Source organism: Nycticebus coucang, chromosome 12 (assembly GCF_027406575.1).
Source record: "Nycticebus coucang isolate mNycCou1 chromosome 12, mNycCou1.pri, whole genome shotgun sequence".
Classification (NCBI taxonomy): domain Eukaryota; kingdom Metazoa; phylum Chordata; class Mammalia; order Primates; family Lorisidae; genus Nycticebus; species Nycticebus coucang.
The window spans coordinates 101,001,446-101,016,260 of NC_069791.1; the positions used below are offsets into that span (position 1 = coordinate 101,001,446).

A 14,815-nucleotide genomic window follows, 5' to 3' on the forward strand; every position below is an offset into this window, starting at 1 on the left:
GAAGTTATGCCTGCCCTATCTCACAGCTGGTTGCTATAATATCATATATTTGTACCTGTTCTTTCTCCCACTTATAGAATTGCCGAGATCAGACGAGGATAAAGCAGAAGTCACCAAGCTAGGTGGTTTAGTATGTCAGGACCAGCATTCCATTTCTTGTAGCATGAGGACCTAGCTATGCTCAAAAATCATCCTGCTCCAAAATGTCTAAAAAGAAAAAGAAATTTTTATTGTAGTAAAATATAACACAAAATCTATCATTTTAACCATTTTTAAGTATACAGATCAGTGGCATTAAATACAGTAAGTCCTCACTAAAAATCCTAGGTAGGTTCTTGTAAACTGCAACTTTGAACACAATGACACCTAACAAAACTGATTTTATTGTAGTCTAACATCAATTAACCTTAACTGGACTTAAGTTCCCTACAGTATATTTCTGCTCACAAAAACATCAACATCAACAAACTTCCAAATAAAGACCCCAAACACTTTTATTATTAAACATTGAAATAAATGTGAGTTATACAAACATTTAAGAAAGATTAATAAGAACAAGTAAGATAATTATTTACCTACTCATTCCAGTTCAAAGTCTCAGGTGGCCCAAGACTATCCCGGCAGCTCAGAACATAAAGCGGCGACCGCCCTGGACAGGATGCCTTTGCATCGCATGATGTACTCTCATACACCCACACTCACTCAGACTGGGGCCATACAGATAGACCAATTCACCCAGGGGGGCATATCTTTAGAGTGTGGGAGGAAATCAGAGTACCCAGAAAAAACCCACATAGATATGTGGAGAACATGCAAACTCCACAGAGTGGCCCTGGCTGGGAAATGAATTATTTTCTCATCAACATCGTAAAGAAACAATGTTGAATGAAAAAGTATTATTGGAGGCCCAGCACAGTGGCTCATGCCTGTAATTCCAGCACTCTGGGAGACTTGTTTGAGCTTAGAAGTTCAAGACCATTTTGAAAGTGGTAGAGAGATTAAAGATGGTGGCCGAGTAACAGCTTCCCTGCAATTGGGAACAGCGAGTCTGGGGAGACAAGACTCCAGGCATCTCTTGATGGGATCTGCCTATAATCATCCCTTTGAGGATACAGGGAGCCAGCAAGGGACTTCTGGACCCCAAGAGGAGGACAAAAACAGTGGAAAACTGGCAAGTGGTTGCATGTGTTGGATCGACCTAATCACGCCGGCAACTGTAAGTACAAGCAGCAGTGAGACTGCAAACCAGAAAGGCCTTACCTGTGAACTGTTTCAGTGTTCTTGGACTTGGCACTCAGTTGAACTGCCTTCGGGAGAGCTTGAGCAGGAGTGTGGAGAACTTTGGGCATTGTCTGGGGCCCCAGACTGAGCCACTGAGCTGGGCACAGGAAGCCACTGTGAAAGAACTGCCGGGGCAAGCTCCGCCCTCAGGGTCTCAGAGCAAGGATTGGGCAGGTCAAAGTAACCTACTGACTGAGCAGCCTAAAGGCGGGGACTGAGCTTCCTTACAGCCTTAATCCTTAGGGGCAGAGTGAGACGGTTTTGTCACACTGGAGCCTTGGGCTGTTGCCCTGGGTAGAGTGCTGTGACGTCACAGCTCATAGCAACCTCAAACTCCTGGGCTTGGCGCCGCCCAGACCTCCGTAAGAGCTGTACAGCGACCCCCGACCGGTGACCCGCACCCACCGGGCCTCCACATTCCCTTGACCAGGAACTGCAGGAGCCACGCAACCCCTGCAGGGTTCTGTGTCCTCCCAGCTTCCACACTAGCCCATTCATCTGGACAGGGACTCTGCTAGCTGCGTGCCCTTTGGAGCCCTCCCTGCCTCTGCGCAGAGCTCTTCTCCTGGCCAGAGACTGCTGGAGCCTTGGGCTCTCTGTGCCAAAGTCACTGGGTGCCCGGCACTCCCAGAACCGTGCGCACCACACCCAGCCCTGTGGCTGGATCCGGGTGTGTCACAAACTGGAGCTGCTTCTACAACCAGAACTCCCTAGCTAGAGCAGCCCCAGAGGAACTACACAGGGTCACTCCCTACAAAGATCCAGCAACAATAGAGTGATCCCGCTGGGGTCTAATCTTGGAGAGACACCTCCCCAACTCTGAGGATGGCCAGAGGCAACGTTGAAAAACAATCATGAGGTGAAATCAACAGAAAAACTCTGCAATATGAATAATCAGAGTAGATCAACTCCCCCAAGGATCAATGGGGCAGACACAGCACAAGACCCCATGCACAAACAAATAGCTGAGATGTCAGAAATTGAATTCAGGATCTGGATAGCAAATAAGATTGAATTAAAATTCCAAAAGTTATCTCAAGAATTCAACGGATTAGGAGGGAGGGGGGTGGGGCCTTGATGTGTGTCACACTTTATGGGGGCAAGACATGATTGCAAGAGGGACTTTACCTAACAATTGCAATCAGTGTAAACTGGCTTATTGTACCCTCAATGAATCCCCAACAATAAAAAAAAAAAAAAAAAAGAATTCAACGGATTCAAAGACCAAATGACCAAAGATTTCGACACACTGAGACAAGAAGTTGCATCTCTCAAAGATCTGAGAAACATAGTAGAATCCCTCAGTAACAGAATGGAGCAAGCAGAAGAAAGGATTTCTGACATTGAAGACAAAGCTCTCAAACGCTCCCAAACCCTCGAAGAAGAAGAGAAATGGAGAGCAAAAACAGACCACTCTCTCAGAGAGCTCTCGGATAATTTGAAGAAAACCAATATTCATCTTATAGGGATCCCCGAAAGTGACAAAGTGGCTTCACAAGGCACAGAGTCTCTTCTCCATGAGATTATGAAGGAGAACTTTCCAGACATGCCAAGAGATTCCAAAATTCAGATAGCAGACAGTTTCAGAACTCCAGCACAACTCAACCCAAATAAGACATCCCCCAAACACATCATAATCGATTTCACTAAAGTTAATATGAAGGAGAAAATTCTGAAAGCTGCCAGATGAAAGAAAACCATTACCTACAAGGGGAAGATTATCAGAATAACTGCAGATCTCTCTGCTGAAACCTTTCAAGCTAGAAGAGGATGGTCATCGACTTTTAATCTCCTAAAACAAAATAACTTTCAACCCAGGATCCTGTACCCAGCTAAACTGAGCTTCATTTATGACGGAGAAATTAAATACTTCAATGACATTCACATGTTGAAGAAATTTGCCATAACTAAACCAGCTCTCCAGAACATTCTTAGACCTATCCTCCATAAAGACCAGCATAATTCTCCACCACAAAAGTAAACCCACCCAAAAAATTCTTGATCAAATTCCAACTTCCACAGTCGCAAAAGGATTAAAAATATCCACCAGTCTCCCAAAGGGCTTATCAATACTCTCAATTAATGTGAAAGGTTTAAATTGTCCTCTAAAGAGGCATATGTTGGCAGACTGGATACAAAAACTCAAGCCAGATATCTGCTGCATCCAAGAATCGCATCTTACGTTAAAAGACAAATATAGACTCAAGGTGAAGGGATGGTCATCTATACTCCAGGCAAATGGAAAGCAGAAAAAAGCAGGCATTGCAGTCCAGTTTGCAGACGCAATAGGCTTTAAACCAACCAAAATAATTAAGGATAAGGATGGACACTTCATATTTGTTAAAGGTAATACTCAATATGATGAGACCTCAATTATTAATATTTATGCACCCAACCACAATGCACCTCAATTTATAAGAGAAACTCTAACAGACATGAGCAACTTGATTTCCTCCACTTCCATAGTAGTTGGAGATCTTAACACCCCTTTAGCAGTCCTGGATAGATCCTCCAAAAAGAAGCTAAGCAAAGAAATTTTAGATTTAAACTCAACCATTCAACATCTGGACTTAACAGACATCTACAGAACATTTCATCCCCAAAAAACGGAATACACATTCTTCTCATCAGCCCACAGAACATACTCCAAAATCAACCACATCCTAGGCCACAAATCTAACCTCAGCAAATTTAAAAAAATAGAAATTATTCCTTGCATCTTCTCAGACCATCATGGAATAAAAGTTGAACTCAATAACAACAGGAACCTGCATGCCCATACAAAAACATGGAAGCTAAACAACCTTATGCTGAAGGATAGATGGGTTGATTATAGACAAGATTAAGAAGGAAATCACCATATTTTTGGAACAAAACAACAATCAAGACACGAATTACCAGAACCTCTGGGATACTGCAAAGGCAGTCCTAAGAGGGAAATTTATAGCACTGCAAGCCTTCCTCAAGAAAACGGAAAGAGAGGAAGTCAATAACTTAATGGAACATCTCAAGCAACTGGAGACAGAAGAACACTTCAACCCCAAATGCAGCAGAAGAAAAGAAATAACCAAAATCAGAGCAGAATTAAATGAAATTGAAAACAAAAGAATTATACAACAGATCAATAAATCCAAAAGCTGGTTTTTTGAAAGGGTCAATAAAATAGATAAACCTTTGGCCAACCTAACCAGGAAAAAAAGAGTAAAATCTCTAATTTCATCAATCAGAAATGGTAATGATGAAATAACAACAGATCCCTCAGAAATTCAAAAAATCCTTAATGAATACTACAAGAAACTCTACTCTCACAAATATGAAAATCTGAAAGAAATCGACCAATACCTGGAAGCATGCCACCCACCAAGACTTAGCCAGAACAAAGTGGAAACGTTGAACAGGCCTATATCAAGTTCTAAAATAGCATCAACTATACAAAATCTCCCTAAAAAGATAAGCCCAGGACCAGACAGCTTTACGTCAGAATTCTACCAAACATTTAAAGAAGATCTAGTACCTATACTACTAAACCTCTTCCAAAACATAGAAAAAGAAGGAATATTACCCAGTACATTCTATGAAACAAACATCACCTTGATCCCCAAACCAGGGAAAGACCCAACAAGAAAAGAAAATTATAGACCAATATCACTAATGAATATAGATACTAAAATACTCAATAAGATCCTAACAAACAGAATCCAACAACACATCAAAAAAATTATACACCATGACCAAGTCGGATTTATCCCAGGGTCTCAAGGCTGGTTCAATATATGTAAATCTATAAATGTAATTCAACACATAAACAAACTTAAAAATAAAGACCGTATGATTCTTTCAATTGATGCAGAAAAAGCTTTTGATAATATCCAGCATCACTTCATGATCAGAGCACTTAAGAAAATTGGTATAGAAGGGACATTTCTTAAACTAATAGAGGCCATCTACAGCAAACCCACAGCCAATATCGTATTGAATGGAGTTAAATTGCAATCATTTCCACTTAGATCAGGAACCAGGCAAACTGCCCATTGTCTCCATTGCTCTTTAACATTGTAATGGAAGTTTTAACCACTGCAATTAGGGAAGAAAAGGCCATCAAGGGTATCCACATAGGGTCAGAAGAGATCAAATTTTCACTCTTCGCAGATGATATGATCGTATATCTGGAAAACACTAGGGATTCTACTACAAAACTTTTAGAAGTGATCAAGGAATATAGCAATGTCTCAGGCTACAAAATCAACACCCATAAATCTGTAGCCTTTATATATACCAACAATAACCAAGCCGAACAAACAGTCAAGGACTCTATTCCTTTCACAGTAGTGCCAAAGAAGATGAAATATTTGGGAGTATACCTAACAAAGGACGTGAAAGATCTCTACAAAGAGAACTATGAAACTCTAAGAAAAGAGATAGCCGAAGATGTTAACAGATGGAAAAACATACCATGCTCATGGCTGGGAAGAATCAACATAGTTAAAAATGTCCATACTGCCCAAAGCAATATATAATTTTAATGCAATTCCTATTAAAGCTCCACTGTCATACTTTAAAGATCTTGAAAAAATAATACTTCGTTTTGTATGGAATCAGAAAAAACCTCAAATAGCCAAAACATTACTCAGCAATAAAAACAAAGCAGGAGGAATCACACTACCAGACCTGAGACTGTACTATAAATCCATAGTGATCAAAACAGCATGGTACTGGCACAAAAGCAGAGAAGTAGATGTCTGGAACAGAATAGAGAATCAAGAGATGGATCCAGCTACTTACCGTTATTTGATCTTTGACAAGCCAATTAAAAACATTCAGTGGGGAAAAGATTCCCTATTTAACAAATGGTGCTGCGTAAACTGGCTGGCAACCTGTAGAAGATTGAAACTGGACCCACACCTTTCACCATTAACTAAGATAGACTCTCACTGGATAAAAGATTTAAACTTAAGACATGAAACTATAAAAATACTTGAAGAAAGTGCAGGGAAAACTCTTGAAGGAATCGGCCTGGGTGAATATTTTATGAGGAGGACTCCCCAGGCAATTGAAGCAGTATCAAAAATACACTACTGGGAACCCAGCCCCGGCCAAACTGCAACCAAAAAATAGCCGGGCGTTGTGGCGGGCGCCTGTAGTCCCAGCTGCTCGGGAGGCTGAGGCAAGAGAATCGCGTAAGCCCAAGAGTTAAGAGGTTGCTGTGAGCCGTGTGACGCCACGGCACTCTACCCGAGGGCGGTACAGTGAGACTCTGTCTCTACAAAAAAAAAAAAAAAAAATACACTACTGGGACCTGATCAAACTAAAAAGCTTCTGCACAGCCAAGAACATAGTGAGTAAAGCAAGCAGACATCCCTCAGAATGGGAGAAAATATTTGCAGGTTATACCTCCAATAAAGGTCTAATAACCAGAATGCACAGAGAACTCAAATGTATTAACAAGAAAAGAACACGTGACCCCCTCTCAGGGTGGGCAAGGGACTTGAAGAGAAACTTCTCTAAAGAAGACCGATGCAAGATCTACAAACACATGAAAAAAAGCTCATCATCATTAATCATCAGAGAAATGCAAATCAAAACTACTCTGAGATATCACCTAAACCCAGTAAGAGTAGCCCACATAACAAAATCCCAAAACCAGAAATGTTGGTGTGGATGTGGAGAAAAGGGCACACTTCTACACTGCTGGTGGGAATGCCCACTAATACGTTCCTTCTGGAAGGATGTTTGGAGAGTACTTAGAGACCTAAAAATAGACCTGCCATTTGATCCTATAATTCCTTTACTAGGTTTATACCCAGAAGACCAAAAGTCACAATATAACAAAGACATCTGTACCAGAATGTTTATTGCAGCCCAATTCATAATTGCTAAGTCATGGAAGAAGCCCAAGTGCCCATCAACCCACGAATGGACTAGCAAATTGTGGTACATATATACCATGGAATATTATGCAGCCTTAAAGAAAGATGGAGACTTTACCTCTTTCATATTTACATGGATGGAGCTGGAACATATTCTTCTTAGCAAAGTATCTCAGGAATGGAAGAAAAAGTATCCAATGTACTCAGCCCTACTATGAAGCTAAATTATAGCTTTCACATGAAGACTATGACCCAACTATAGCACAAGACTATGGGGAAAGGGCCAAGGAAGGGGAAGGGAGGGGGGAGGTTTTGGTGGAGGGAGGGTGATGGGTGGGGCCACATCTATGGTGCATCTTAGAATGGGTACAGGTGATTGCACTAATGTACACAGCTATGATTTAACAATAAAAAAATCAAAAAAATATTCAAAATATCCCCTTTTCAACAAAAATTGCATAGCATGAAAACAAAGTGTGGCCTAAAACAAACAAACAAAAAAAAAAGTGGTAGATATGGACCACCTCCACCTCCAAGAAACAGAGGCCCTCCGAGAGGTCTTAGGGGTGGAAGAGGAGGAAGTGGAGGAACCAGGGGACCTCCCTCTCGGGGAGGGCACATGGATGATGGTGGCTATTCCATGAATTTTAACATGAGTTCTTCCAGGGGACCACTCCCAGTAAAAAGAGGACCACCATCACGAAGTGGGGGTCCTCCTCCTAAAAGATCTGCCCCTTCAGGACCAGTCCGCAGTAGCCGTGGAATGGGAGGAAGAGCCCCTGTATCACGTGGAAGAGACAGTTACAGAGGCCCACCTCGAAGAGAACCCTTGCCCTCTCGTAGAGATGTTTATTTGTTCCCAAGAGATGATGGATATTCTACTAAAGACAGCTATTCAAGCAGAAACTACCCAAGCTCTCGAGATACGAGAGATTATGCACCACCACCAGATTATACTTATCGTGATTATGGTCATTCCAGTTCACGTGATGACTATCCATCAAGAGGCTATAGTGATAGAAATGGATACAGTCATGATCGTGACTATTCAGATCATCCAAGTGGAGGTTCCTACAGAGACTCATATGAGAGTTACTGTAACTCACATAGTGCTCCACTTACCCGAGGGCCCCGCCATCTTATGGTAGAAGCAGTCACTATGATGATTACAGCAGCTCACATGACGGATATTGTGGAAGTCGAGACAGTTACTCAAGCAGCCGAAGTGATCTGTACTCAAGTGGTCATGATCGGGTTGGCAGACAAGAAAGAGGGCTTCCCCCTTCTATGGAAAGGGGGTACCCTCCTCCATGTGATTCCTACATCAGTTCAAGCCAAGAGCACCAAGAGGTGGTGGCCGTGGAGGAAGCTGATCTGATAGAGGGGGAGGCAGAAGCAGATACTAGAAAGAAACAAAACTTTGGACCAAAAAATCCCTGTTCAAAGAAACAAACAAAAAGTGGAAACTATTGTCATAACTACCCAAGGACTACTAAAAGGAAAAATTGTGTTACATTTTTTAAATTTCCTGTTAAGTTCCCCTCCATAATTTTTATGTTCTTGTGAGGAAAAAAGTAAAACATGTTTAATTAAAAAAAAAAGAAGAAGAAGAAGAAGTTCAAGACCAGCCTGAGCAAGAGCTAGATCCCATCTCTACTAAAAATAGAAAAACTAGCTAGGCATCGTGGCAGGCGCCTGTAGTCCCAGCTACTGGGAAGGCTGAGGCAGGAGGATCCCTTAAGTGCAGGAGTTTGAGGTTGCTGTGAGCTGTGACGGCACAGCACTTTACCCAGGGCATCAGAATGGCACTCTGTCTAAAAAAAAAAAAATGCTATTGGCAGTACAGCCCTGTGGGTGGACCGTTTGTTTCGGATGTGGCTTCTGTGCCTGTTAGGATCTCTCCATTGTGGTTTGAATCCACGGGGTATTGATCATCCTGCCCAAGCCAAAGGTATTAAACTGCAAATTAAAGGTGAAGGGGTGGAATCTCATTCCATTAAAAACAAAAATTTTGGCTAGGTACCTGTAGCTCAGCAGGTAGGGTGCCAGCCACATACACTGGAGCTCATGGGTTCAAATCCAGCCCAGGCCTGCCAAACCACAATGACAACTGCAACCAAAAAATAACCGGGCAATTGTGGCAGGCACCTGTAGTCCCAGCTATTTGGGAGGCTGAGGCAAGAGAATCGCTTAAGCCCAAGAGTTTGAGGTTGCTGTGAGCTGTGATGCCAAAGCACTCTACCGAGAGTGACAGAGTAAGACTCTGTCTCAAATAAATAAATAAATAAAAACAAAAATTTCCAGAAGGTGCCTGACCCTAAAGCAGCCCCCAAGCAACTAAGTCAGCTGTGGAGAAGCTGTCTAAATCAGTGGCTCTAAGGACCCAGCAGGATGTCTGCAAGTGGTTGAAGGGACATTGTCCAAATCAGTGTCAGATCGACGGCGAGTCATTCAAGCAGCATGACATAACTGGCTCCTTCTTCGTCTTAGTAGATGGTCCTCTTTCTGTTATATTGAGAAAGTAATGTAATATCAGATGAGTACTGGAAGCAAAGAAATGAAAACTTTAATAAAGGATCAAAGGAAATCCTGAAAATTAAAACAAACAAACAAACAAACAAAACCACTTTACCAGAGATAAAGAATCTCAATGGGATCATCAGTAGATTCAACACAGACATGGGAAGAATCACTGAAGTTGAATGCAGATCAAAAGAAAGTATCCAAGGGCGGTGCCCCTAGCTCCAGTGGGTAGGGCGCTGGCCACACATACCGAGGCTGGCTGGTTTGAAACTTGCCCAGGCCAGTTAAAAACAACAACGTCAACTGCAACAACAGCAAAAAAATAGCCGGTAGGCGCTTGTTGTCCCAGCTGCTTGGGAGGCTGAGGCAAAAGAATTGCTTGAGCCCAGGAGTTTGAGGTTGCTGTGAGCTGTGATGCCACAGCACTCTGCCCAGGCCAACAGCTTCAGGCTCTATCTCAAAAAAAAAAAAAAAAGAGAAAGAAAGAAACTACCCAAACTAAAAGGCAGAGGAAAATGAATGAAAATGACAAAGCAGACCATCCAAGAACTGTGGAACAATATTAAAAGATGTAACATGCATTGGAGATATGTTACATGTCTATAGACATGTCTACACACTAAAAGGAGAAGAGGATACAGAAGAAATAATTCGAGTTATAATGGCTGAGGACTTTACAAAATTAATGACATCAAACCACAGATCCAAGAAATTCAGGGAACACCAAGCAGGATAAATACCCAAACAACCACACCTAGGCATATTGTATTTGAACTACACATCCCCTCACACAAAAATGATAATCTTGAAAGAACCCAGATTTTAAAAACAAGCAAACAAAAACAAGCAAACACACACACACACTCCACCCCTAACCTATAAAGGGAAAAGGATAAAAATTTCAGGAGACTTCTCATAAGAAGTTTCTCAAGCAAGAAGTGAGTGAAAAGTTTAAAAGAGTTAAAAGAAAGAGTGAACATTTAAAAGAGTTGAAAGAAAAAAGTGGCCAATTCTATATCCAGGAAAATTATCCTTCAAAAGTAAAAGAGAAGTAAAGATTTACTCAAACAAAAACTAAACCAAATCAGTGCCAGACAACTACCCTATAAGAAATGTTAAAAGAAATTCTTCAGGCAGAAGAAAAATGACATAGGTCAAAAACTTAGACAAACATAAAAAAAAAATCAGAAAAGGAATTAGTGAAGATAAAATAAATTTATTTTTCTTGTTAATTGATCTAAAAGATAACTGTTTAAAACAATAGTAACAAGAATATACTGGGATTTATAGCATAGATAAGTATAATGAAGTGATTAACAACAATGACATAAGGGATGGAAGAGAGGCATTTAGAAAGCCGTTATAAACTACCTGTTCTACATGTGAAACGTAATGTTATTTGAGGGCGGCGCCTGTGGCTCAAAGGGGTAGAGCGCCAGTCCCATATGCTGAAGGTGGCAGGTTCAAACCCAGCCCCGGCCAAAAAAAAAAAAGAAAAGTAATGTTATTTGAAGGTAGACTTAGTTTTTTTTTATTAAGTCATAAACACATAGATCATGTATACATTAATGCATTTATGGGGTACAATGTGCTGATTTTATATATAATTTGGAATGCTTACATTGAACTACTTAATATATCCTTCACCTCATTTACTTAATTATTGTGTTAAGACATTTATACTCTACACTTAATAGATGAGACATGTACCCTTGCAGTATGCACCATACATTTACCCTCCCTCCATCAAACCTCCCCTTCCCCTCTCATCCCCCTCCTCTTTCTGCTATATTGAGCTCCTCCTTCATCTTGGGTTATAGTTGTGATTTACCTTTCATATGAAAGTGTGAGTAATTGTAAATTGGTTTCATAATAGTACTGAGTACATTGGATACTTTTTCTTCCATTCTTGAGATACTTTATAAGTAGGATATGTTCTAGCTCCATCCATATAAACATAAAGGAGATAAAGTCTCCATCTTTTATAAGGCTGCATAATATTCCATGGTATACATATACCACAATTTATTAATCCATTCATGAGTTGATGAGCACTTGGGCTTCTCCCATGATTTGGCTATTATGAATTGAGCTGCAATGAACAATCTGGTGCAAATATCTTTGTTGTAAAGTGATTGTTGGTCTTTTGGTTATACGCCTAGTAGAGGAATTACAGAATCGAACGGTGGGTCTACTTTTAGATCCCTGAGTGTTCTCCAAACTTCTTTCCAAAAGGAACGTATCAGATTGCATTCCCACCAGCAGTGCAGAAGTGTTCCCTTTTCTCTGCATCCACGCCAACATATGTAGTTTTGGGATTTTGTTATGTGCCTAATCTTATTGGAGTTAGACTTAGTTTATTTTAAAATGTGTATTATTAACTCTAGAGCAACCACTATAAAACTTTTTATAAATAAATATAAATTGTTGCAATGAGAAAGTAAAATGGAATTGCATCAAATGCTCATTTTCAATCACAAAAAAAGAAAAAAAATGAATAAAGATATAAAGATGGTAGGTTTTAATCCAACTATATCAATAATTACCTTAAATGTAAATGATATTAACACACTATTTAAAACATATTGTCAGTATAGGAGAGGGAAACCTAACTATATTCTGTCTACAAGTAAACATACTTTAAATATCAATACTCCACTTAAAATATTGGAGAAGTGCATACTATGTTAACACAGTCAAAAGAAAGCTATAGTAGTTATACTAAGATGAAACAAAGCAAACTTTAGAACAAGAAAGAATGGAAAGAGTAGAGGGACATTACAGAATGATATGAGGTAAATTCTCCAAGAAGACATAATACTTAGGAACGTTTGTGCACTGATGCACAAAGCATCAAAACACATGGAGCAAATACTTATAAAATTCAAGTTGGGGGGCGGTGCCTGTGGCTTAAGGAGTAGGGCGCCGGTCCCATATGCCAGAGGTGGCGGGTTCAAACCCAGCCCCGGCAAAAAAAAAAAAAATTCAAGTTGGAAACAGATAAATCCACCACTGCAACTGTAAACGTCAATATCATGTGTAGTTCGTAGGCGAAGCAAGATGTGGTAGAATACGATGACCTGAACAGCATTATCATCTACTTGACCTAATTGACATCCACAGAACACTTTACAGAATACGTATCTGATACATGTTCTTCTCAATAGATGCTGAAAAATCATTTGACAAAATTCACCATCTGCCCATCAGAAAAACCCTCTAAAACAAGTAGAAATAAAAGAAACCTTCCTAAGACAGAGCATCTTTGATGAACCTACAGCTAGCAGTCTCCTTACTGGTGAAAGACTGAATATTTTTTCTTTACCCTCCAGAACATGACACAGATATAATACTCTCTCAACTATTTAATATTTAATAAAGACCCCAGCCAGTGAAACAATGCAAGGAAAAGAATTAAAGACATAAAGATTGGACAAGAAAAAGTAAAACTGTTTTACTTATGGTAAAACGTTTACCTTTACTAAACACTTTAGATAACATGGCTGTTTATCTAGAAAACCCTATGAGATCTATAGATTAAGTATCATTTTTCCAAAATTCTTGGGACTAGAAGTATTTCCAGATTTGGATGGATGGATGTATTTATGTATTTATTTTGGACTTTGGAATACTTATAGAAAACCTATCAGTTGAGCTTCCCTAATCCAAAAATCTGAAATGCTCCAATGAGCACCTACTTTGAATATCATCTTGGGGCTCAAAAAGTTTCAGAATTTGGAGCATTTTTGATTTTGAATTTTTGGATTACGGGTGCTCAACCTGTACAAAGAAAATCCTACAAGAACTAATAATTTAGTAAGCACTAGAATATAAGATTAATATGTAAAAACTAAATAAAATATATACAAGACTCTACACAGAAAATTGTAAAATATTGCTAAGAGAAATTAATGGTGTGATAATACCACATAGTGGAATTAGAAGACTCAGATTAAAATAATGTCCATTCTTCCAGTGATGATATATAGATTGACTTCAATCTCAAAATCCCAGCAGAGTATTTTATAGAAATAAACACATTAATTCTAAAATTTATATGGAAATGCAAAGAAGCTAGAGTAGTGAAAACAATGTAAAAAAAATCTTATTTGATTTCAAGGCTTATTGTAAAACTAAGTAACCAAGATGATATGATACTGCTCTAAAGCCTGACTTACAGATCAATAGTATAGAATAGAAATTCCAGAAATACACCTGCACCTATGTGGCTGAATGATTTTTAAAGTAATAGCAAAGCAATTCAGTGAGAGAAAGGGTGGTCTTTTCACTAAATGATACTGGAACTTTAACAATTAACTTTAACACCTATTTCACCCTATACACAAAATGTAATTTGAAATAAATGATGGACCTAAATGCAAAACCTAATTTCATAAAATTTCTGGAAAAAAGTAAAAGAGAAAATCTTCACAATCTTAGGACTAGACAAAGCAAAGACTTCTTAGATAAACCCCAAAAGCACTAAATATAAAAGAAAAGGATGATAAATTTGTCTTTATCAAAATTAAGACATTCTGCTCTTTAAAGTACCCATCAAGGAATTGATAAACCACAGACAGGAAGGAGAATATACAAGGAACATCTTAAAATTCAAGAACACGGATAACCCAATAATGAGCAAATGATTTGAACTGACACTTCACAAAGAAGATAAAAGAACGGGTAATAAGCACATGAGCACATGCTCAGCCATAGCAAATCATCAGGAAAATGCAAATAAAACCACAATGAGGGCTTGGCGCCTGTAGCTGAGTGGCTAGGGCGCCAGCCACATACACCCAAGCTGGCGGGATCGAGCCCAGCCCAGGCCTGCAGAACAACAATGATAACTACAACCAAAAAATAGCAGGGTGTTGTGGCGGGTGCCTATAGTCCCAGCTACTTGAAAGGCTGAGGCAAAAGAATAGCTTAAGCCCAAGAATTTGAGGTTACTGTGAGTTGTGACACCACGGTACTCTACCAAGAGACTCTGTCTCAAAAAAAAAAAAAAAGCACAATGAGATACCACTTTGCACTTAGTAGGATGGCTTAGATTTCAACATCAATCAACATGCCAAGTGTTTGCTCAGAATGAGACACAAGTGAATCTTTTGTACATTGTTGTTGTGAGTATAATATGATAC

At 39.6% G+C, this 14,815-nt stretch overlaps 1 protein-coding gene across 1 annotated transcript; it reads left to right on the plus strand.

The window, feature by feature from the left end:
• Positions 1 to 7,696: 7,696 nt before the first annotated feature.
• Positions 7,697 to 8,739, plus strand: LOC128561734 (RNA-binding motif protein, X chromosome-like). The gene has a single exon (XM_053556292.1). It carries the CDS (start codon positions 7,768 to 7,770, stop codon positions 8,524 to 8,526), a length of 759 nt encoding a protein of 252 aa, XP_053412267.1. The 5' UTR covers positions 7,697 to 7,767; the 3' UTR covers positions 8,527 to 8,739.
• The last annotated feature ends 6,076 nt before the right edge of the window (positions 8,740 to 14,815 follow it).

Coding starts and splice junctions, on each gene's coding strand:
- LOC128561734 (XM_053556292.1), top strand. CDS start 7,768: ATGGATGATGGTGGCTATTCCATGAATTTTAACATGAGTTCTTCCAGG.